General features: G+C 37.4%; 1 protein-coding gene, 1 long non-coding RNA gene and 2 pseudogenes across 7 annotated transcripts in view; 2 read left to right on the top strand and 2 right to left on the bottom strand.

Annotated features, from left to right (window-relative positions):
• The window catches only part of LOC148920308 (uncharacterized), a 75152-nt pseudogene extending 59727 nt beyond the window's left edge, over window positions 1–15425 (top strand). Inside the window, exon 2 of the transcript XR_016124296.1 lies at window positions 15290–15425. The product of XR_016124296.1 is annotated as an uncharacterized LOC148920308 (transcript). The remainder of the gene's footprint in view (window positions 1–15289) is intronic.
• On the bottom strand, window positions 10377–13193 carry LOC148920309 (uncharacterized). 4 transcript variants are annotated; one of them, XR_016124300.1, is made up of 6 exons: window positions 11746–13193; window positions 11581–11638; window positions 11444–11502; window positions 10979–11029; window positions 10712–10862; window positions 10377–10519 (listed from the first exon to the last, which is right to left on the bottom strand). It is a non-coding gene; the product is annotated as an uncharacterized LOC148920309 (long non-coding RNA). The 4 variants fall into 4 exon arrangements; XR_016124298.1 differs by having other exon boundaries at window positions 10712–11029; XR_016124299.1 differs by lacking the exon at window positions 10979–11029 and having other exon boundaries at window positions 10712–10893; window positions 11746–13192.
• LOC148920307 (uncharacterized) lies at window positions 13414–15425 on the top strand. Its single transcript, XM_089046496.1, has one exon. The coding sequence runs from the start codon at window positions 13768–13770 to the stop codon at window positions 15310–15312; it is 1545 nt and encodes a 514-aa protein (XP_088902622.1). The 5' UTR covers window positions 13414–13767; the 3' UTR covers window positions 15313–15425.
• A 326-nt stretch (window positions 15426–15751) lies between these two features.
• Window positions 15752–18842, bottom strand: LOC103322695 (uncharacterized; annotated as a pseudogene). The gene is made up of 9 exons (XR_016124297.1): window positions 18729–18842; window positions 18536–18648; window positions 18376–18437; window positions 18115–18182; window positions 17846–17946; window positions 16976–17020; window positions 16582–16899; window positions 16391–16496; window positions 15752–16020 (listed from the first exon to the last, which is right to left on the bottom strand). The product of XR_016124297.1 is annotated as an uncharacterized LOC103322695 (transcript).
• Between the last annotated feature and the right edge of the window lie 3676 nt (window positions 18843–22518).

The raw sequence follows: 22518 nt of genomic DNA, 5'->3' as shown, positions 1-22518 counted from the left end.
TTGCGCTAGGATAAGTGTGTGAGTACTTCTTGTAATCTTCATTCTATATTGGATTTGTTTTGGACTAAGAAGTCCTGTGAATTTTCCCAAGAGTTGGGGTTTACCACGTAAAGTAAATATTTGTGTGTTCCTTTACTTAAGCTCTGCACATTTTAGGATTGATAAGCCATCATATCAATCATGTTTCAGAAGTTTATTTTTATTTATTGTTAATAATTCCAAATTAGCCTATTCACCCACCTCTATGCATTTTTAGTCATCTTACAGGTAATTTCAAAAGCCCAATTGTGGTTGAGGCTAAATATGGTAGAACAAGGCAATTTGATGTTCTAGGGATCCAGATTTGTATGATATTTATTTCTGTGTCAATTTACTATCCCAAAGTGTCATTTAAACTTTATTATAGCATCATCTCTTGTGCTACCTTGTCATGAAAAGGCAGCATCTCTTGTGCCACCTTTTTCCTGTGTATATGTCTCATTCAGTTCGCTATGGTAGTAAAAAAATCCGATATTATGAGGTATATATATTCTAGACTAGAATTGGATTGAATTATGAGATAGTATTGGATTACACTGGATTGGAGTATAACACTAATTCAGTTGTGTTTGGTACCACACATGATTAAGGAGCTGGATTAACTGAAATATATTTTTACGTGGCCTAGCAAGATTAGACATAATCCAATTCAAAACTCTCTCTTGCAATTGCTATCTACTTTTAACATCCGGTAGTGCAAAATAATAGTGTGTCAACTTTCATTGCCTTGTAAAAGAAATATGAATCCAACCAGTGTGTACATTATGACAGCATGTATGGCATGACAACAATCCATCTTTGCTAATACCTCTGCTTTTATAAGTAGGAATGCTGTTATTAATTCCACCACGGTTGTATTTTTCCATCCATCTTCTAACCTCGTGTAGGAAAAATGAACTAATAAAAATTGAATGGGGACAAATTAACACTAAGGTATAGGATACTTGGTGCTGAAAAATACATTCAATATTATTCTTAATCTCACCGATGGATTCATAAACAAGATCAGGATCCTTTTCACAAGTACTAACTCTCCAATGAACTTTCAACCACATCCAAATCTTTGCGCTGCTCTTAGTTCATAGTGTAAGTTCAAGAATGAAGAGATATCAAGAATTTACGATTCGGCATAATGTTATATTGACACATCAGAGCGATATTAGTTGTCATTTTACAGTGTTGCAACACCTATATTCAATGAAAATTGCAATACAACAAATTCAGCATCCAGCCAAATTATAATTTTTCAGCGACAATAATTGAAGAAACAAGAACAATGATCCCATAAAAAAAATTCAACTAAATATAAATAATAAAAGAAAAACTTCTATTTGGGGACTGAAAAAGTAAGGATTTGCATTACATAGGACACAGTAAATCAAAAGAAAAAATAAAAGGAATTGCAGTACACTTGTAGCTATATAGTTGTTACTCTTGAATTTTCAGTGAGTGATGTTTTTGGTTGCTTCATTTGTCAAATAAACTCATGCATAATTTTAAGATCAAAGCCCCAGATGCAGCACACTCCTCATAGGGTTTTGTATCAATCGTCTTTTTCTATTTCACAAACATTCAATTTTCTAAAGATGACCGCCTTATGATTGTGGGGGCTTTTTCGTTCCGCAACTGCATATGGGCCTGGGTTGCTGTAAAGAGCAAATGGGTTCTTGGAGCCTTAAGAAACACCTTGGTCACCTTCACCAACGAAATCAACAGTTGCTTACAGGTAAATATATGGCTTGACTTGAGAAGTTTGTGGTATGGAAGCTAAGCATTCATGAGTTTAGCATTAGAGAGAGAGAGAGAGAGAGAGAGAGAGAGCTATGATTTCCTAAGAGAAACAAGGGTTTATAGTAAGGGGAGAAGGAATTTTGAGAGGATTTGTTTGGGGGGATTAGGGGGGGAGAGGAATAAGTGAAGAAAAGTTGGTGGTTTGAGCAATTTTTCAGCAGCAACCGTTAGGCTCTGGAATGGCTTGCCAAAAGAGAAAATGGGAAGAGATGAAGGAATAGGGCTCGAAATTGAAAGGTTCCAGTAGTGAGAGCAGATGCTTGCTCTCTTTAGATGTGGGTTGTGTTGATGGGTAGGAGATGCCCCCTTTTATAGCAGCTGGAAGTTTCTTCTTCCTAAGAAACCCTAGCTGGTTTCTCCCGAATCTGCCAAGTCTCTCCATTTCTCTTCTCTTCCTTCGATTCAACCTCATTTTGTGAAATCCTCCATAGTCCAAACACACAAAGACAAGATTTTTGGGAGCTCTAGAGGATTCCCGCAGCTGTTCCAATGGCCATCTCCTATCTTTAGCTACCACCTATCCTTCTTTCCTCCCATATTTCATGGCAAGAGTTGTAGGAGAAAAAAATGGGTAATGGCGTTAGTCTGAAGGGTGCTTTTCTCCTAGCAACCTGGGCACACTAATATCCTTTGGTTTTTTGGGTGGTCTACCTTGGGTTTGTTTCTTGGCCATGTGCTGGAGACTCCCATTTGCATATGTAAGTAACCCTTGGCTTTTATCGTGGTTTTGTCTCCAGTCATGTGCTGGAGACTTTCAGACATTTTCTAGGTCACTTGGGCCTTTCTCTAAGGTGATGGGTTAGTCTATTAATGGAATGGGCCAACTTTGGGCTCAAGAAATGGACTCGAGTTTTTGGACTCCCAAGTAGCCCAAAACTTCCACTTCTTGGCTCATCAATGGGTCTCGTGAATGCTCGTAACCATCCATACCACAACCCACTCAACAAGTCCCAAACATTTGCATGGCTTGGGCCCACTTAAGCTTGTAGCATGGCTAGGTGTAAAATCAAAGGTTTTCCGCTTGGCATGGCATGTCGATTGGCATGCTCGTACTCGAATTTCATTGTATTGTAAAGGTCCATGATCGAGTCAAAACGGCACTTGGCAGGATAATTAGCATGGGTTCATAGAGTTGGTGCATTTTATAGGCTTGCTACAACTCTTAGCGTGATAGGTTACATATTTGCTTGGCGTGGCAAGTGGATCATGACTCGTGCGAGCATCTATGATGAACTTTCACATGCCCAAATCAAGTTTCTTCTCGGTAAGGTATCGCATTGGGCTGGGAATATATTTGGGCCTAACTTTGGATTTTTTGGGCCTCAACAACGATGATATAGGGTCAGGAAAAGTTTTACAATTGAGTCCTTACAATTGGTTGTACGGAGGGACTCTTTCTCAATTTTAAGGACTTGAGGGAAGGGGGAGAGTTTGACCCACTTTTCCATTGTGGCGCCACCTCATATGTAAATTCCAAAATATAATTTAGAATACCACTTTGTCAAAAATGAAACATGAAAATAGATACCCAACCAACTGTAGACAAAAATGGATGAACCAACGGAAAATGAATGTTCTTCCCTAAAATTGAAGAAACTAAACAGTCTCACTTACTCTTCTTGTGGCGGCGGCAACTTTTCTTGTGGTGGCGACGACGGCTTGTTTTGTTTAGGGTTAGGTGTTGGGGTTTTTGTATTTTGTGGGCTTTTGTTGTTTTGGGCCTCCTATTTTGGTATTTTAGGTTGAGTTTTGTTTTGTTATGTTTGAGCCCTTGTTTTTCTTTTTGTCAATTTTTTCGTATGAGTAATTCATGGTACATCGATCTGGTACAGCCACTCACATGCCAATCACGTGGGGTGTTTTTAAAACCAAGGAAAACAGTTGTGTTGGTTAACAGGTTAAAAGCAAGGGGAAAAATTGACGCGCCTCCTTCACGATGCTCCTTCCCCTTCTTCCTAAACCCTCACCTTCCCTTTTCTCTAGTTCATTTTCTTTCTGTTTGTCTCAATTCTAACATATTATCATGACTGATTTCTCTTATTCACATGCTTGAATCTTGAGAACCCTCTTCTTAGAAATCCCAAATTTATTTGATTTCTTCTATTTCCCCAAATCTGATTCACCTTTGATTCATTAAACTTCAACTATTATTTATTATGGCTTGTACTAAATCTCTAGTTGCTGCCCTTCTACTAAATCCAAATGGAGCAGATGCACACAAAATTGCAGTCATGAGCTGATGAAAACTTCCATCTCCTGCGAAATATGTGAAAAATGGAGAAGCTGGGATGGGTTATATTGATTTTTGGGTTTTATTGATTTTCCATGTTTGGGTTTGATGGAGCTGTGTTTGATTCTTGATGTCTTGGTTTGATTGATTTTTTATGTTTGTGTTTCTTTAAGACGGGAAGAGAGAGAGAGTGAGATAGAGAGAGAGAGAGAGGAATGGGGAGGGGAGAGGAGTCGGGAAGGGACAACAGGGTCTCTTGACCCCACGAACAGAAAAATGGCTATGGATAGCTTGTGGAGGCTGAGCGGACCCCATTTCGAGCGAGCAGCGACCCCAAGAGATACACATAAGGTGCTCAACGAGAGGCCACAGACGAAATGCAGAGGTTGTTATGTTTGCTGTAGAAGAAAGACTCCGCGTGTTTGGGGTTATAATCTAGCACTTCTCATTTTAATTCCTTTTTGAACTGATCCATTAGCAAGGCGCCACATGTCTATGTTTAATTGGACTACTTCATAAATTCATTAAAAAGTCATATGTGCTCTGAAAAATTCATCGAAAATTACTCAAACTTGTAATCATATGTATTTTTATTTCATGACCTCCAAATCACATGTACTTTTATTTGTTTTAATTATGAATGACATTAATATTATTTAAATTTTAAGGGTATTTAGTTGTCTATATTTGTTTTTCAAGTCTTTAGCATTTTAAAATTGTCCCTCTACTGAAAAATTCATGGAAATTAATCTACAAAAACAATAGGAAAATTAATCTTTTATCTCGTGACCTCCAAATCATATGTACTTTTATTTGTTTTAATTATGAATGATATTAATATTATTTAAATTTCAAGGGTATTTAGTTGTCTAAATTTGTTTTTCAAGTCTTTAGCCTTTTAAAATTGTCCCTCTTTTGAAAAGTTCATGGAAATTATCAAGAGGAAATTAATCTACAAAAACATTAGGAAAATTTAATCTTTTAAGCTTTAAAAAAAATGTGAAATAAATAAATTTTTTATTTTTAAAAAATAATTAGATAGAAAATAACTCATTTGTCCTAAAAATACATTAACAATTTAGCCTAAAAAAACTTCGACACTTTTTATACTATGACCCTATGACCCGAGAATCTTAGATCCGTCATGGGAGATGGGTTAGCTATTTTTAGTGGATGGGCAATTTGCTACATTCAGAGTCATTAATCTATACAGAGTCATTCCGTTTTTGCATCATGGTAAGTGCAATTGCATAGTCTTTTTACAGTATGTTCACAGTATGTCTTGAAATTTTATATGCAATTCTTTACAATGGATGTGCAATTGCACAACAATTCTAGGACATGCATTAACAACTGAAACATCGACAAATGCGTAGTCTCTTTTTGAAATTCCTTCCACTATTTGGAAATCTCATGGTTGTCAATACAAATGCTAATGACACAAATTACGTTCAATTACACATTACTCATATCGCAATTGAATTTGTAACTTACATCCTAAAATCAAATAAGTATAAGAAATCACTATTACACTTCATAACTTAGACCCTAAAGCCTAATAAGCATACATACATATATATATATATATATATATATATTTTAAACACCTTAAATATCAACATACCATCCATTGGTATCACTAATAATCTTATTGCTCAAAATAAGTGACCGGTTAATTGGTTCTCCATTTTTCTTGGCAAAAAAACTGGTTCTCTTTTTAATTGTTACATGTACTATATATTGATTAACATATTATATTTGACTAAAAGAAATTAAAATATTATATAAAAATGTATAGATAGCCATAGAAAAGAATAATTAGACTATCTATATTATATTTAGAGCAAAAAAAAAAAAAAAGAATATAACTAATGCAAGGTATAACATTGCAATTGAGAGCCATACTGTAAATCTAAGCTATTTACTCGAGATCTATATTTTAATCATTACCCTTAACATGGATAGTGATGAATTCAATTTCTTCACCTCACAGAGGTAAGACCAAGGATTAAAATATCAGCCGTGCAAATAATATCAAGCTTCCAATTTACGAATATTTCGGGGGATATATCGTTATCGTTTTAGGTATCATGAAAAAATCAACAAAAATGACAGATATAGGCATTGAAACACATAATTTTGGTATAAAACTTTCATAAATGTTATGTACATTATCAATGAATGTATTTAACAAATAAAACTCAAAATTTACTAATAATAAGATGTACATATGATGAAATATAAGTGGTATATAATGCGCATTAATGAAAAGTTTGAAAATAAAATGTTGATTAGAATGAATAAACCATGCATAAATCCAGTTTGTTTAAACATTGGATTACAATTTAGATAAGTGTCCATCTACATAAATAAAGAGCTCCAATGAGGTTCAAACAATGATGAACAACCATCTAAATTCAAACAATAGTCATACCAAGTCATGTAACTTGAGCAATTTGTAAGACATGTCTGAACATGGTGCACATAGGTCTCTCTTGAACTCCCTACTGTCCTCCCATATATGAGATAGTTAGGATTAACCTAACTAGTGGGCAGGGGCGGCCTGGCATGGTGCAAGTGGCGCCACTACACAGGGCCCCTGATTTTTGAGGACCCCCTAAATTTTTTTACTTTATATAATATATATTAATATTATAAAAACTATATATATATATATATATATATACTCCAACGTGCAGCACATTGACACAAAAAATGTATTTAGTGGAGTTGGTTTATAGTGCATATCCCTTGGTACAATAATAATTTCTTTGACTCAAAACCAAAAAATAAAAAAAAATTAAAAATTATGTCTTCTTCTTTCTCGTGAACTTTTATTTTTTCTTACCGAATATACAAACATTTAAATTTATCAAATGAACACAACATGCACTGAAAGCAACCCTGCGTTCGGTGTGAAAAAATAGTGCGTTTGTTTGATAAAGTATTTTACTTGGTCCAATTTCTCGAGGAACGCGAACTTTACTCAATGAACGCACTACTTGCGTTAGCGGATAAAATAGGCCCGTTGTTTGAAAAAGTAAGTTAGTGAGGTCCATTTTCTCGGGGAACGGGCAACTTTAATCAACGAACACACCCCTTACGTTCGCGTGAATAAATATCTCATTTGTTTGAAAAAGTAAGTTAGTTTGGTCTATTTTCCTTGGAAATGGGCAACTTTACTCAACAAACGCAACCCCTGCGTTTGCCTGAACAAATAGTCATTTTGTTTGAAAAAGTAAGTTAGTGGGGTCCATTTTTCCGAGGACCAGGTGACTTTACTCAACGAACGTAACCCCTACGTTTGCGTGAACAAATAGCTCGTTTGTTTGAAAAAAAATAAGTTAATTGGGCCCATTTTTCAGGGGAAGGGGCAACTTTACTCAACGAACAAAACTCATTACGTTCACATGAACAAATAGTCCGTTAGTTGGAAAAAGTAAGTTAGTTGGGTCTATTTTTCCATGGAACGGGCAACTTTACTCAACGAACACAGTCTTTGCATTTGCATGAACAAATAGCTCGTTTGTTTGAAAAAGTAAGTTAGTTGGACCCATTTTTCTGAGGAATAGGCAACTTTACTCAACAAGTGAAACCCATTGCGTTCACGTGAACAAATAGCCCGTTTGTTTGAAAAAGTAAGTTAGTTAGCCCCTTTTTAGGGAAACGGACAACTTTACTCAACGAACGCAACCCGTGCATTCGCGTGAACAAATAGCCCGTTTGTTTGAAAAAGTAAGTTAGTTGGGTCTATTTTTCCGTGAAACGGGCAACTTTACTCAACGAACGCAACTCATGCGTTTGCATGAACAAATAGCCCGTTTGTTTGAAAAAGTAAGTTAGTTGGACCCATTTTTCCCGGGAATAGGAAAACTTTACTCAACAAGCGAAACCCATTGCGTTCACGTGAACAAATAGCCCGTTTGTTTGAAAAAGTAAGTTAGTTGGCCCCTTTTTAGGGAAACATACAACTTTACTCAACGAACGCAACCCGTGTATTCGCGTGAACAAATAGTCCGTTTGTTTGAAAAGTTAAGTTAGTTGGGTCTATTTTTCCGTGGAACGGACAACTTTACTCAACGAATGCAGTCTCTGCATTTGCATGAACAAATAGCTTGCTTGTTTGAAAAAGTAAGTTAGTTGGGCCCATTTTTCCGAAGAATAGGAAATTTTACTCAACGAACGCAACCCTTGCATTCACGTGAACAAATTGCCCGTTTGTCTGAAAAAGTAAGTTAGTTGGGACCATTTTTTCGGGGAACGAGCAACTTTACTCAACGAACATAACCTCTGCGTTGACGTGAATAAATAGTCCGTTTGTTTGAAAAAGTAAGTTAGTTGAGCCCTTTTTCCAGAGAACGGGCAACTTTACTCAACAACACAACTCATGCGTTTGCATGAACAAATAGCCCGTTTGTTTGAAAAAGTAAGTTAGTTGGGCCCATTTTTCCGGGGAATAGGCAACTTTACTCAACAAACGAAGCTCATTGCGTTCATGTGAACAAATAGCCCGTTTGTTTGAAAAAGTAAGTTAATTGGGCCCATTTTTTCGGGAAACGAGCAACTTTACTCAACGAACGCAACCCCTGCATTCGCATGAACAAATAGCCCGTTTGTTTGAAAAAGTAAGTTAGTTTAGTCTATTTTTTCAGGGAACGAGCAACTTTACTCAACGAACACAATCTTTGCGTTTGCGTGAACATATATCCCGTTTGTTTGAAAAAGTAAGTTAGTGGGGCCCATTTTTCCGAAGAACGGGCAACTTTAGTCAACAAACACAAGAACAAATAGCCCGTTTGTTTAAAAAGTAAGTTAGTTAGACTCATTTTTCTGGAGAACGGTCAACTTTACTCAATGAACGCAACCCTTGCGTTCGCGTGAACAAATAGCCCATTTGTTTGAAAAAGTAAGTTAGTTGGGTCCAATTTCATGAGGAATGGCCAATTTTATTCAACGAACGCACCCCTTACTTCCTCAAAGTAAAATACCATGTTTGTTGAGTAAATCATGGAGTTCGTTGGGTAATGTGGTCAATGGGCAACATCATTTACCCAACGAACGAGTTGCTTAGCTTTCGTTAGGTAGGTTTGTTGGCATAAATTACTCAATATAACTTTCGTGATTTACTACTAATTTAACCCAATGAACTATTGGGAATAAAATTGAACTTTGTTGATTGTCTCCAATTATTACTATATTGTTAATTGAAAAAAAATCAATAATATCAAACATATGATTGTTGATACAAATATAAATTTAAAAACTTTCAACAAAAATTATTACTTAATGGTCGATTGATTAAGCCACATTGAATTGACGAAAAAGAAAATTGGACTTTTTCGATTATGATCAATGCCCAATTGATAATATATGATTATGAATGTTTATGACATGAAGTGGAAGTATGAGAAGTCTTCTTATATCGAGTCTCATTGCATAGCCCTATACGAACCATATTCCAATGATTGTTGTGCTATTATGATTTTAGACTAAATATCATAGTTGAAAACAACAATTTTACCCATAAATGATGGTGAAATATCCAGAAAAGAAAGCAACATCACATGTTTGGCTTTAGGGCATATATTTAACATCCTTTCATATTATTTTATTTTACATAATTCAATTATGTTTAACGTATGAAATGACCAATTTGCCCTCATATTTAATGATAGATTGGACAAAATATTAGGTAATTAAACGGCAGGGAAGATATTGGCGATAAAGACAAATTCATATCCTTAATTTTATAAAAAAATGTCATGAGATAAATTGAAAATTGGGTACAAGTTCAAGGACTAAATCAACAATTTAGCCATGTTTAATGGTTTTTGGGCATATATCGCATATTTGATAGCACATGTGTGCAATTCTCAGTTTATAATATGCATATGCATATACTTGTATGCAATTTTGTAGCATCTATGTGCAATTCTCATTTTACAATATGCAATTGCATATATACGTATGCAATTTCATATATATGTATGCAATTTCATAATGTCTATTTGCAATTCTTAGTTTACAATATGCAATTGCATTCCGCCCTTCTTTTGGTTTTTAACTTTGTTGTTTTTACTAGAAGGATCATTGGCTCACACTCTTATAATGCATGCAAAGATCACCAAATTTCCTCTTTTTGGCTAGAGGGCCTCTTTTGTGTGTGTGTTCATTTGCATGACAAGACGGATAATCTACTAGTACCTAAAAGCTATAGAAAATTAAATGTCATATCATCTATTTTCTCTAACCAAGGCTACATGTCACATAAATAAGAAATAAGATCTCAAAAAAGAAACATAAGCAAAGAAAACACTTTACCTAAAATATTTTGTAATACGTTTAGCTCAATTTTAACTTGTCGAGTACACAAATGTTAGCCCCTAAATATTAGGCTCTCAGAAGAAGGTGAGAATCTCACCAAGTATGCATGAAAAGTCCAAGTGAGCATACCCCTTCCTGCAAATGCGAGGGAGGTAGAGAGAGATTATTTAAACACTGTGATGGTATCTCAAAACACATATTTCAGTGTAACAAAAATGCACTTTTCTTAATTTCTCTTTTCCTGAATCCTTAGCCAGAGCAACCAATATATAGCAGTTATGGCAATCATAGCAACCAATACCAATCACATTTGAACCATACACTTACAGATTTAGCAATACAATCTTTGAAATGGTAATGTCAACCCAAGACACTGAGCTCCATCCCGGATATACGAACAGCAACCATTGTGTTAGGAAGCTTTTCCCTCATAACATCCATTAGCTTTTCAAGTGATTGAGTTGGTCTCTTGAAAGCCCTTGAAAAAACCAAATTGGGAATTCACCTTCCTAAAACGATTGCACAAGAAAACCATAGCCAGTTTTTCCAATTGCCAATGTTAATTAAAATCATGGAGTATTCAAGATTACAAACCAGAAGCGTGATGATTGCATAGCAAAAGAGCCACGTCATAGAAACTACTACCTCTAGGAAAAACCAAAAACAAAATTTGACTCAATAGCAGAAACATACCACCAATTTATGTAATTCTTTCAAAAAAATGTAGCTGAGATTGTTGGGTTTTGCTTTCAGAATACCCTGAAGAAAAACCCACTTTAAAGAATCTAATTTCCAAATCATATTAAGCTTCAATTAGAAACAGAACTGTGCATCCAAAAGCTGGGTTTAGAGAGAGTGTGAAAACATGAGTTTACGACAACTTACATAACTCTATACCTTTTTCATTATGAGCTTTCACTTACAAAAACACTTCAATTTAGACATGTGAAAACTCTAAAATTGGGTTCCCAAATTAAATTTCTTTGTTTTGTCATATAATTCACACTATTAACAAGAAAGATTACGCAAGCAGTCAACTTGGAGTTTTCTCTTTCGTACCAATTTCCTTCGGCACTACATTCGCCAACTACTGCCATTTTTTGCATTCCGGAAGTTACCTGCAAAATGTTTATAATTAAAACCAAATTGGGAAGAAAGCTAAAAAAACACACAGAGAAATGACAACAATTTGTAACCTGTGGCCTAAAGGAGGAGTTGGAAAACATTGAATTTTCCACTCTCAAGTTGCACCCTCTGCAGCCAAAAAGATAAGAAGGATCAATGCACAAATTGAGAATTGGAGTTTCGTATGCATTTAGTTTTATTTTTGCCCAATTATTTCAGAGAAAGAGAGAGATTACACGGGAAGCAGGTGAGAAAGTGAAGCCTAGTGTGCAGGAAGCCATCGTTGTGCGTTGGCCTCTGCGTTATCCTCCACTTCGATCTTAGGTTTAGAGTTTTATCAGTTCTTGTATAAATTGATAGTACCTGCCTTCTACCTTAACTCAATGTCTCAAGAACAATGATATTATTTCTTTCACAAAGAACAAGATACAATTTCTCAACTAACTCCCTCAAATACAGACTCACTTAGTTAATATAGAGTTAACCTAACCAACTGTCAACTAAACATAGCCTAACTAATGGTTAACAACTAACCCTAGTTCCAGCTTATATAGAGATTCCTATCTACCCTCCCCACAAAAACAATCCTTGTCCTCAAGGATGAAATTCTGGAATTCGAACCAACAAGTTGCTGCCATTTCAGTGATGGATGTGTGCCATTGAACTCATATTGTTGTAGCAATATATCAACTGGTTGGCTTGAACAAGGCCACCATCAGAGCATGCAATTACAAAGATGCTGAACCAAACAATACTCATGGTCTCACTGCTGCTGGATTGGCAGCCCACCCACATAAAACTCCCCAATTATTGGAAAGCTCACTAACACATCAATGGCTCCAAGTCCTTTGGAATGAGCCCTGGGAGAAAGAAGTAAAGCTCTCAACGACTCAAGCTCATAGCCATAAACCTTGCAGAAATTTTCTTCTTTTCCAGTATGCCCATTATCAACTTCAAATCCACCACCTTGGTCACGTATGCCCAGACGGTAGCCAAGGTCAAAATCAAGAATGCAATTACCCAACGGAAGAGTAAAAACAGTGTGGACACAATCATAATCCTGGACCCTAACCACTTGAATAGTGCCAAACCAATGAAATCTCGTGAACTACCAGAATCAAGGAAAATGACAACTGAACAATTCTTGATAAAGCCCTGTATCACCATAACCTTGAGCAATTTTAGAGTTGGCGTAGAGGCTTCTTGAACAGGAACAAAACGAAGCAAGTACAAGTCCTGGCGAAGCTCTCTGTCATCAACCCTCCAATGAAGCAACTCGTGAGAAACTCACCACCACCATTGTCTCGAATGCCCATATGGCAGCCAAGATCAAAATCAAGAAGTGCAGTACCGCCATTGCATACCCAACATGAGTGTGACATTTCAGCAAACAAATGGAGAGCATGTGGTGATCTGCCAGATGTATCAACCCCAAAACCCAATTGCTTCCAAGCTTCTTGATAAAGATTCTTCAAAGACAAAAACCGAGTAATCTTCTGAATTGAACCAATGGAAAAAGAAGACAACTAAGCCGGCAAACCTTGCGTGGATGTCCGATGACTGTTGCATCTCGGCGTCGGCAGAGGTGAGACTCCCAGATTCTGATTTGGGGACATAGATGAGGATTGGATTTCCAAGAGAGAGAGATCGATCGCAGAGATAAGCAGCTCCAGTGCACGCGAGGGCTTCCACGCTTTCGTTGAAGCCTTTTACTTGTTTTCTCAGTCACGTGTATGTCACGTGATATTTAATAACAAAGGGCACAATAAGTCTTCAGGTCATTCAATCTTAGCCCTTCATTTTTAAAATGCAATACTGGCCCTTGGATAACTGGCTGCACCAGTACAGCCGATGCACCACAGAATTTTCGTTTTTCTATTTGGGTTCCTTGTACGTTGTATCTTTGTTTTTTTTTGGACGAAAACGTTGTATCTTTGTGTTGGCAAACAACTTTCATTCATTTCGACCAAAAAAATCGTGAATTGCTTGCTCTGCCTTAGGAGCTGGTCGATGATGACGAAAATTATCGGGAAAAGAGCTCCAGGGCTCACGCTTCTCCAAAGGGTAATCCTTCTTCTCTCTATTCTCTGTTTGGGCTCGTCGTTTTCAGAAGCCAGTTTTGCTCTTTTGCTGTCAATCGTTGTCATACTGTTAGTGTTAAGGAAACCATTGATTTGGAGGATTTGGTAAAAACGCGTTGTAAATCTGGTAATCTTGGGTTAGATGAAGCACTGGGTCACTTCGATTCCGTAATTCAAATGAAACCCATTCCCTCGATTTGGGCTATTAATCATTTGCTTGGGGCAATCTCCAAGATGAATCAATGTTCCGCTGTAGTTTCTATGTATAAACAGATGCTGGCTTGTGTTGGCTTACGCCCGGAAGTCGTTACACTGAGTGTTGTTATCAATTGCTTGTGCCGTATGAATCGGGTGGACTTGGGTTTCTCTGTTTTAGCAACTATCCTTAAACATGGTCTTCAGCCCAATGCTTATACTTTGAATGCTTTGCTTCATGGGGTTTGCAAGTATAGGTCGCTCTCTGAGGCAATGGAGTTACTCCAGAAAATAGAAGAGAAAGGATTAGCATGCAATGAAATCATTTACGCTACTATAATAAATGGGTTGTGCAGAGCTGGGAAAACATGTATGGCGCTTGAGATACTCGAGCAAATGTATGAAGATGGAAGGTTTAAGCCTGTCCCTCAATGCTATAATCCAATCATTGACCGCTTATGCAAAGAAAGAAGAATAGATGAGGCGCTGACCCTATTTCGAGATATGATCAACAAAGGTGTTGCGCCAAATGTCATCAATTACACTTCATTAATTTATGGATTATGCAACATGGGTCTTTGGACAAGAGCACTTGCTCTGTTTGAAATAATGAAAAACAAAGGCATAAAGCCTAATGCTTTCACTTTCAATTCCTTAATTTCTGCAGCATGCAAGTCTGGTAAGTGGGAAGCAGCTGTGCGGCTATTTAGAAACATGATTGATTGTGGACCTTTCCCTGATATTGTTACATTCAGTTCTGTGTTGGATGCTTTGTGCAAGGTAGGGAAGACTGCAGAGGCACTTAACCTTATGGAAGAAATGTTCCTTAGAGGTGTAAAGCCTGATGTCGTCACCTACAACTCCTTAATTAATAGCCTCTGCCATTCCGCTCAATGGAAAGAAGCCACAAGGTTGTTTATTAGAATGCTGGATGAAGGAATTGCACCAGATGTTGTAACCTTTAACACTGTAATACATGCTCTTTGCAAGGAGAGACGGGCGGAGGAAGCGCTCTCCGTGTCAGAGCTAATGTCCCAAAGAGGTATGAGGCTTGACATTTTCACCTACAGCTCTCTAATTTATGGCATGTGCCGTACAAATCAATGGGCTGAAGCCACAAGGTTGTTTGATGAAATGGTGGTTCAGGGAGTCTTACCTGATATCAGAACTTTGAGAATACTTTTGGATGCTCTCTTCCAAGGAGGGATGCCAGAAGAGGCTCATAAAGTAGTTGAGGCCAAAGTTAAATATGGTATGGAGCTGAGCAAAATAACTTGCAGTATGCTAATTGATGGTTATTGTTGTCGTGGCAAAATGGATAAGGCAAAGAGGGTCATTGATTTAATGGTGATAAAAGATCGTGTCCCTGATATTGCTTCTTCCTATAAAGCCTTGGTCAACGGCTATATGCAAGCTAAAAGGATAGGTGAAGCTTTGAGGCTTGTTGAGGAAATGATCGAACAAGGGATGATGCCTGATTTGGAAACCCTAAAAGCTTTGAGAGGTCTGCAGAATAGTTCCCCATGAGACCACTAGAACTAGTTACAATCTTGTAAAATACTTTGACTGCTAATTGTCATTGGATTCTAAACTTGTATGACCAAGCAATATTAGTGAAATGAAGTGGTTTCAAACAAGTATAGGATCGTTGGTGCTGAAAAATACATTCAATATTCTTAATCTCACCGATGGATCCATAAACAAGAACAGGATCCTTTTCACAGGTACTAACTCTCCCATGAACTTTCAACCACATCCAAATCTTTACACTGCTCTTAGTTCATAGTGTAAGTTCAAGAATGAAGAGATATCAAGAATTTACGATTCGGGAAAATGTTATATTGACACATCAGAGCGATATTAGTTGTCATTTTCCGTGTTACAATACCTATATTCAATGAAAATTGCAACACAACAAATTCAGCATCCAGCCAAATTATAATAATAAAAGAAACCATAAAAGAGGTTTAGAGAAGAGAAATTATCTAATGACCAAATATTCTCTACATCCTTCTTGTCTGCATATAGACCAACAACTGTAACATTTGATTCTTCATATAGGAGGTAAGTGGCCAAATTGGTGGCCACAGGGGAGGAGATTGAAAAAGAGAAATAAAAAAATAGGGATAGTGTTTGATCCACATGAATTCCATGCCTACTTAAACGAAAGCTTCCATATCTCTAGGACATTAGAAGAACCATCTGCAACTTCAGCGACCATGCTAGACCCCAAGAGCCCAAGCACCATTAGAAAGGAATTCCAATAAAAATTATTTCAAATTTCTTATTTAAGCATCTGTAAAGATATCAATCTGAGACAAGGATGGTGATGTGGACTCTAGAAGAAGAGAGGCCTACTTCCAAAAACAATAATGTATAGATATAAATTATTTGACAACAGTCAATAACCACATTAACAAAGGAACCATGATATTTTAATTACAACGACAAAACCCTGCTCATACATGAATGTCGTATACTGTAACTTGTTCCATCCCCTTAAACCCAATCCCATGAACCAAAGGAATAGGGTAGAAAATCAATAAGAGACTACTTCTGCGGCAAGATAGATTTTAAGTAGTTTTCTAGATAATTCAGACTAGCTTACCATCTTTCTCCACAATGGATAGGAACCTTCGAGTTCCCCCACCGACTCAAAAATAATGCTTTTTGGCAGCCATGTATACTACTCCATGAGAAGGAGGTATGCACTGTAAATTAAACATTATCATACCTACAGCAGCTGCAAGTTCACAGTTCTGAATCATAAATAATGACAAACTAAATAAGAAATACCTTCTTTATGAGTTCATAAAGATGTGGGAGAGCAAAGATTGAGTAAACTGTCTCTGCCATTAAAATAATATCACACTGAGCATCTAGAACTTTCCCTGTACTAACATTAAGATCCTTCTCAATGTTTTGTGCATAGGGAAGAAGATTATGGATTTCACGCCAGTCGCCAGCGAAAAAATGAATTTCCGTCCCCGCATCACACTTTGTAACTTGCAATGCTGGGCGTTGGAAGCTTGGAACATTTGAATTTACATTAGGTATGGTGAGACACTGCAGGACCTCCACATTGAAGTCCTGGAAATGAATGGCAGCCGCACCCTGAAGCAACAATGAAGAATCTTAAGAAATCTAATCTATGAAACCAAATTTACGAGCTTAAGAAGCAAAAACTCACCTCAAGGCAAGCAAAGATACCAGGAAGTCCATGACCGCAACCAAGCTGAAAAATCATGATAGGAAACACAGTAAGGCATAGTGAGAAATGGGAGAAGGAGATAAAAGACAGTGGCCTCAAATTCTAGGCCAACGAGGAAATCACTCATCAGAGATAATCACTTGTAATAGTGATATATGAGTTATATGCTGATTATTGATCAATGACAATGTAGCTTCATGAATGACTTGTGAAGGTGCACCAAGTAACACCTAATTAAATGATGTGTCTGCAGATGTGAATTATTCATTCAAATGAAGGGATGTAACTTCTTCAAAAGTTATATGTTAGAGCCCATAACAAAGACTCCAACTAAACATAACTTCCATCTAATCCAACAGAACATGGTGTTATCTCTAACAAAGGTTAAAGTGTTCAGGCTATTTGTCATTAAACCATTTGGTCATGTATCAGGAAGAGATTGCAGTTCATTCAGGTTAATATTCTTTACTTAATTGAATGTTCCAAGCTAGGATATAAGAGCACCAAAAGGTTTACCTAGCCATATGTTAGTAATAATTAAAAGGCACCTAGAGATTTCAAGAGTTCCCCTCTACGATGTGTGAAAATGAAATTAATGGAGTAACAATTAGTGAGGAAACCCTACAATCTGAATGAAGTAGGCAGGCATGCGACCAGAAGCCAAACTAGTTTCTGTTTGTAGGGCTTCGAGGTAAAGAAGCGTATGTCTCATTTCACAAAATCACCTTTATGAATAAAAGTCAACTTAATTACACTTGAACATTAGACTACCAGACAAAGTAACATGAAGAATGTTAACATGTGTATGCATTACATTATACATTCACGTGAAAACATTAGGATGCCCACCTCTAAAACTCATTTACCGGTAAACGATAAATGTCCATTTTGAACTTCAGAGCTAAGAGCTTTAACTAGATCAAGAGAACCTTCCCATAGCTTTAATCCCCCTGCACCCCAAAAGAAAAAGACATACCATCACCATTTGGTGCAACAGCATTTCATAAATAAGATAAAACATTTGTAATGCAGAATATTACAAACTCAATCTAGTGTCATTTTTAATTATTGAATCACTATTAACAAAGCAAACAAAAGATAGGAAGAACTCTATACACCTTCATATTTCCCAGGAACTAAGTCGGAGTTGGATAGCGTGAAAACCTCTTGAGTACTAACGCGTCCCATTTACACTCAGATTAAGCTTAATTTGATAGATTATCAAAACTTTCTACTCAAAGGGGCAAATTTTTTTTTTTTTCCTTAAAAGGAAAGTACAAAAAGATAACAATGAAATTTTATATTCTTTTATATAGCTCTTCTTTACTATGCTCCATTTTCTGGGAAACCAAACAGAAATGAAAAAGAAAGAAGTGACCTTGAGCAAAGTAAGCCCACCGAACTCCACTGGCTCCACAGTGTACTTCACAGAAGGCAAAATCTATTCCACATTAAAATCAATCAATTGTTCAGTATCATATCTCGAAACTTATGTAGGCGTGTGCTTGAATTTGCAAAATACACCAATTAATTAAATACCTCGGAGGGCAACACTTCGACGCAAGGAGGCGGAGGGGAAGAGGGGGCTCTGATTGTTCAAGAAATCCTGATCCTGATGATGAAAACAGCCGAAACCGTTCGAAACTTGGTTTCTAAGAAACGCGAAAAAATTCATTCAGTGTTGGGAAAGAAAAGGCAATCCATAAGGCGAAAGAAAGAGTGCACAACTCACCTCAGACTCCATTGCTGTCTGCTCTCTACTTTGCTGAGTGATTTAAGTCTGCCCCTCAGCTTTTGGGGTTTTGGGTTAAAAGGTTTTTTTTTTTTTTTTGGGAAATAAGCTGGTGTAATCAGCTTTCAGAAATAGTGTGCTGAAATAATCAGCCTACAATTTCTAATATAATCACTTGGGGATGTGAAATGACCAAAGTGCCCTCCATATAAAAACATATCTATTGGGGAGTTATTGGCCATGGATTGCCGACCTAACACTTGTGGCTTCTCTCTTTTTCTCAGCTCTCTGTGACGGTTGTCTCTTCCTCTCTTAGCGCTTTCTCTCTCCAGCGGCCACCACCACTCTATGTCTCCCTCTGTCTCGAAAACCTAAGCAGCACTCTCTCGTTCTCTCTCTACAATCAATGTAAGGGTTTGGTGAGGCGGTTCTTGACGGTGAAAGAGAGGGTTTCTTCGTTAAATGCTCTCTCCCTTAAACGATGTCTCAGTTCCCTCTCTTTTCATGTCTTGAATTGACGTCTTTCTCTTCTCCTCTGCTCCTTCAGGGCCTTAAAAAACCATAAATCTTGGTTTTGGTTCAGACTTTTTTCACATACTTCCTCCTCCTTCTCAATCTTGTCACAGACAAAATTCGTGATTTTCTGTAGGTGTTGCTAGGATTTCCAATTCGGTTCTGTGCACAAAACGAGTGATTCTAAGGTTGGTTTTGTATTTGTTATTGACTAGTTTGTGCATTTGTATGGTTTTCATTTGAGAATGATAATTTCACTAACCTGTGATTGATTTTGTGAAGTTTAGTAATTACAGAGATTGCAATAATAATGTATTTTAACTGTGAATTACTTCATGCTTGGATGAAACTTGTATTGGTGTATTGATTTTGCTCTATGGACGATGAAGTGCCTCAATTTGCTATTTGTCATCTAGGATTGGTTCATTTGTGATGCGTGTTTTCACTTCCATTTTATGATGCATATTTAGTGTGGGAATTTATTCTGGTGGCAATGGCTATTCCATTATAACACAACTTTACCTCAGTAGGCCCTAAATTAGCTATTGAGTAATAATGCATAAGTAAATTTGTTGGTATCATTGCTGTTTCAGCACCTAGTAGCATATTTTGCACCCTTCCAGTCTTAATGGTTAATTATGTGAATTTGAAATACTAATGTAAGTTGGCGTGGGATGTTTCTCTTCCCTGTGCTATAAAACCTGCTAAATTTTGTTGTTATTCCTTGCTTGCAGCTTTTCATATATGTCTGAAAATGGTATTTTATTGGGCTTTAGTATCTGTTTAGAAATTTCATGTTCATCCAGTTAGGTTTAGCAGTTGCAGTTGCAATAACATTTTGACGTGTCTAGTTTGTACACAGAGTCCATAACTATCAATACTGATGTTCCATGTGTGCTACTGTATTGCATATGACTAGACATGTATATGAATATGGTAATGAGTAGATTTTAGTAGGCATTGATGCATTGGGAGTAATTGTTGTAGCCATTTCGCCAAAACCCTGTATCAAGTGGATCCGTGGTTCATGAAATTGTTTTCACACTTGGGTGGTATTTGGTTTTTTGATGGAATCGAATGTACATTTGGTAGAAGGGAATGTAGATAACAGCAGAGTGTGGAGAGTAGAATGGCTTGAAAGTATTAGTTTGAGTAATGTACGTATGAAATATGGGTAACCAATGATCCGTATGTATGATGTTGTTGTGCAGGGAACTCGAGAATGGCTTGTAAAGCAAAGCTTATGATTCCTGAGGATGAGAAGTACGAAGGAAAGCCATTTGCCCTTTCACACGCAAGGACCGCCATTACAACAATAAAGCGAAGTTCAATACTGCGCGATTCTGAGAGGTTCGAGGGGAGTTGTTTTGGTCATCTATTACTGATAGAGGACCTGAAGTGGAATTCACAAATTGTCCACGGGCTGTTGATGAGGAAGGCTGATCCTAAGACAGTTACATAGGTGAACGGGATAAAATTCATTGTGGGTAACAAGTTGATACAATTCACAACCCAACACTTTTGCTTTTGCCTCATCACGGGGCTAAGGTTCGGAAAGCTCCCTTTCATTCCAAAGGCGACAAATGACAATTGCTCCTTGAAGCGAAAATACTTCAGCAATAAACACTGCCACCCTTTTGGACCTACACACCGCCTTCATCGAGTGCACAGATGATGACGATGCGTTAAAGCTTGGAATGGTCTATTTTGCCATTTTTGTGCTACTTGGTACTGAAAAGCATGTGCTTATTGACATGCGCTATTTGAAGTTGGCTGAGGACTTAGAAGAGTTTGACAAGTATCCGTGAGGCGCCATGTCATATGCGATGACAAATGCTTCACTTTTAGGGCGTTTCTGCTGATTGCCAACGAGTGAAGGTTCCCCAAAACAGAAAAAAGCCCAACAAAAGTGGAAAGAGAGCGCATACAAGAATGAAATGTGGTAGACCAAGAGAGTACATCATAAGGGGGTTTGGCTTTGCTCTTCAGGTGAACACATATCCAACAATGTTTTAGTTCATTTAAATACATGTACTGATTTTGATGTTTGATTGTTGTCAACAGATTTGGGCTTTTGAAATCTTCCTAGCATTGGAAGCATTGCATTTCACAGTCCATGAAGACAATAGGCACATCCCTCGAATATTACATTGGAGGAGCAACACGGTGGCCCGTTTTAGGGAGGTTATGAGTCAGGTTTATGAAAACTTTGAGGTTAGTTCAGGTTTGTATTAGTCATGTTATGATTAGGAACAAGTAAAAAGTTCACTGATTTATTAGATGTGTTTCAATTGGAGGTTGATGTGCAACTTCTCCGGCCAACTGATATTGAGAAGCAACAATCTTACTGGAGTTGGGATGATGATGAGAACAATGAAGAAATTGTTCAATTGTTTAGGGATGAGGGCGAAGACAAAACCAGCACTTCTAGTGAAGAAAAAGAGGTGGATGTTGAGGAAACAGCTACCCTTCCCTCCTCTTCTAAGGTGAGCATGACCTTTTTCCAATGTTGTGAAAATGTAGAGAATACGATACAAATGAAATGGAAATAGTTTTCTTATTTTTTGTAAGCTCTCTAACTATTGCATTATAACTTTATGCAGGTTAAAGGGTCTTTTAATGACTTTGGCAATTTGAAGCATCAATTAGAAAGCACTAAGGATGAGTTGGCAAAGCTACGTAGTTCAAATCGGGGGCTTAGGAACAGAGTTCGTGACTTGGAAGCTATTGTAGACAAGAACTGTTTGAAGCATGAAATGGAGTGTGACAGAAATAAAAAGGCTATTCGGGATTTGGCCCTAACAATTGCTTCAGTGGAACATTATTTTAAGTTGGAGATGGAGGAGTTAAATAAAAAAAAATATGGTGGAGAAGGGCATGAGGAAGTGTGTACTGCTCAGATGAATGAAGGAGGGCAGAATGAAATGTCACCCTTAAATGAACCTACTACTCCAACTGCCAAAGCAGGGCCTAAAATGGACGCACAAGTTCCAGGTGATGGAGTGGAAGCCTTCGGTATGCATACAAAACGGGTTGAAATGGAAGCAAGATGCATGGTGGAGTGGAAGCCTTTCCAGCCATGCATATAGAAGGGGTGAAAGGGAAGCGGAAGTCCCTGGACTGAGTGGAAGCCTTCCCAACCATGGAAGTCGAAGCCGCTGAAATTGACACTTCAATTGGTGACAAACAAGTGCACCAACAACCTCACAAGGTTCCTACTTCTGAAGATGTGAAGGTTCCTAGTCTTAAAGATCCCCTCCTTCCTACTCCGGAAGAT

The sequence above is a fragment of the Prunus mume genome, linkage group LG2 (assembly GCF_029339155.1).
Source record: "Prunus mume cultivar Tortuosa linkage group LG2, ASM2933915v1, whole genome shotgun sequence".
In the NCBI taxonomy this organism is placed as follows: Eukaryota; Viridiplantae; Streptophyta; class Magnoliopsida; order Rosales; family Rosaceae; genus Prunus; species Prunus mume.
Note: the sequence above shows the minus strand (reverse complement) of the source record. Positions and strands in the feature narration are given on the sequence as shown.

What these genes read in the sequence shown, in the direction of transcription:
- LOC148920307 (XM_089046496.1), top strand. Translation starts at nt 13,768, where the DNA reads ATGAAACCCATTCCCTCGATTTGGGCTATTAATCATTTGCTTGGGGCA.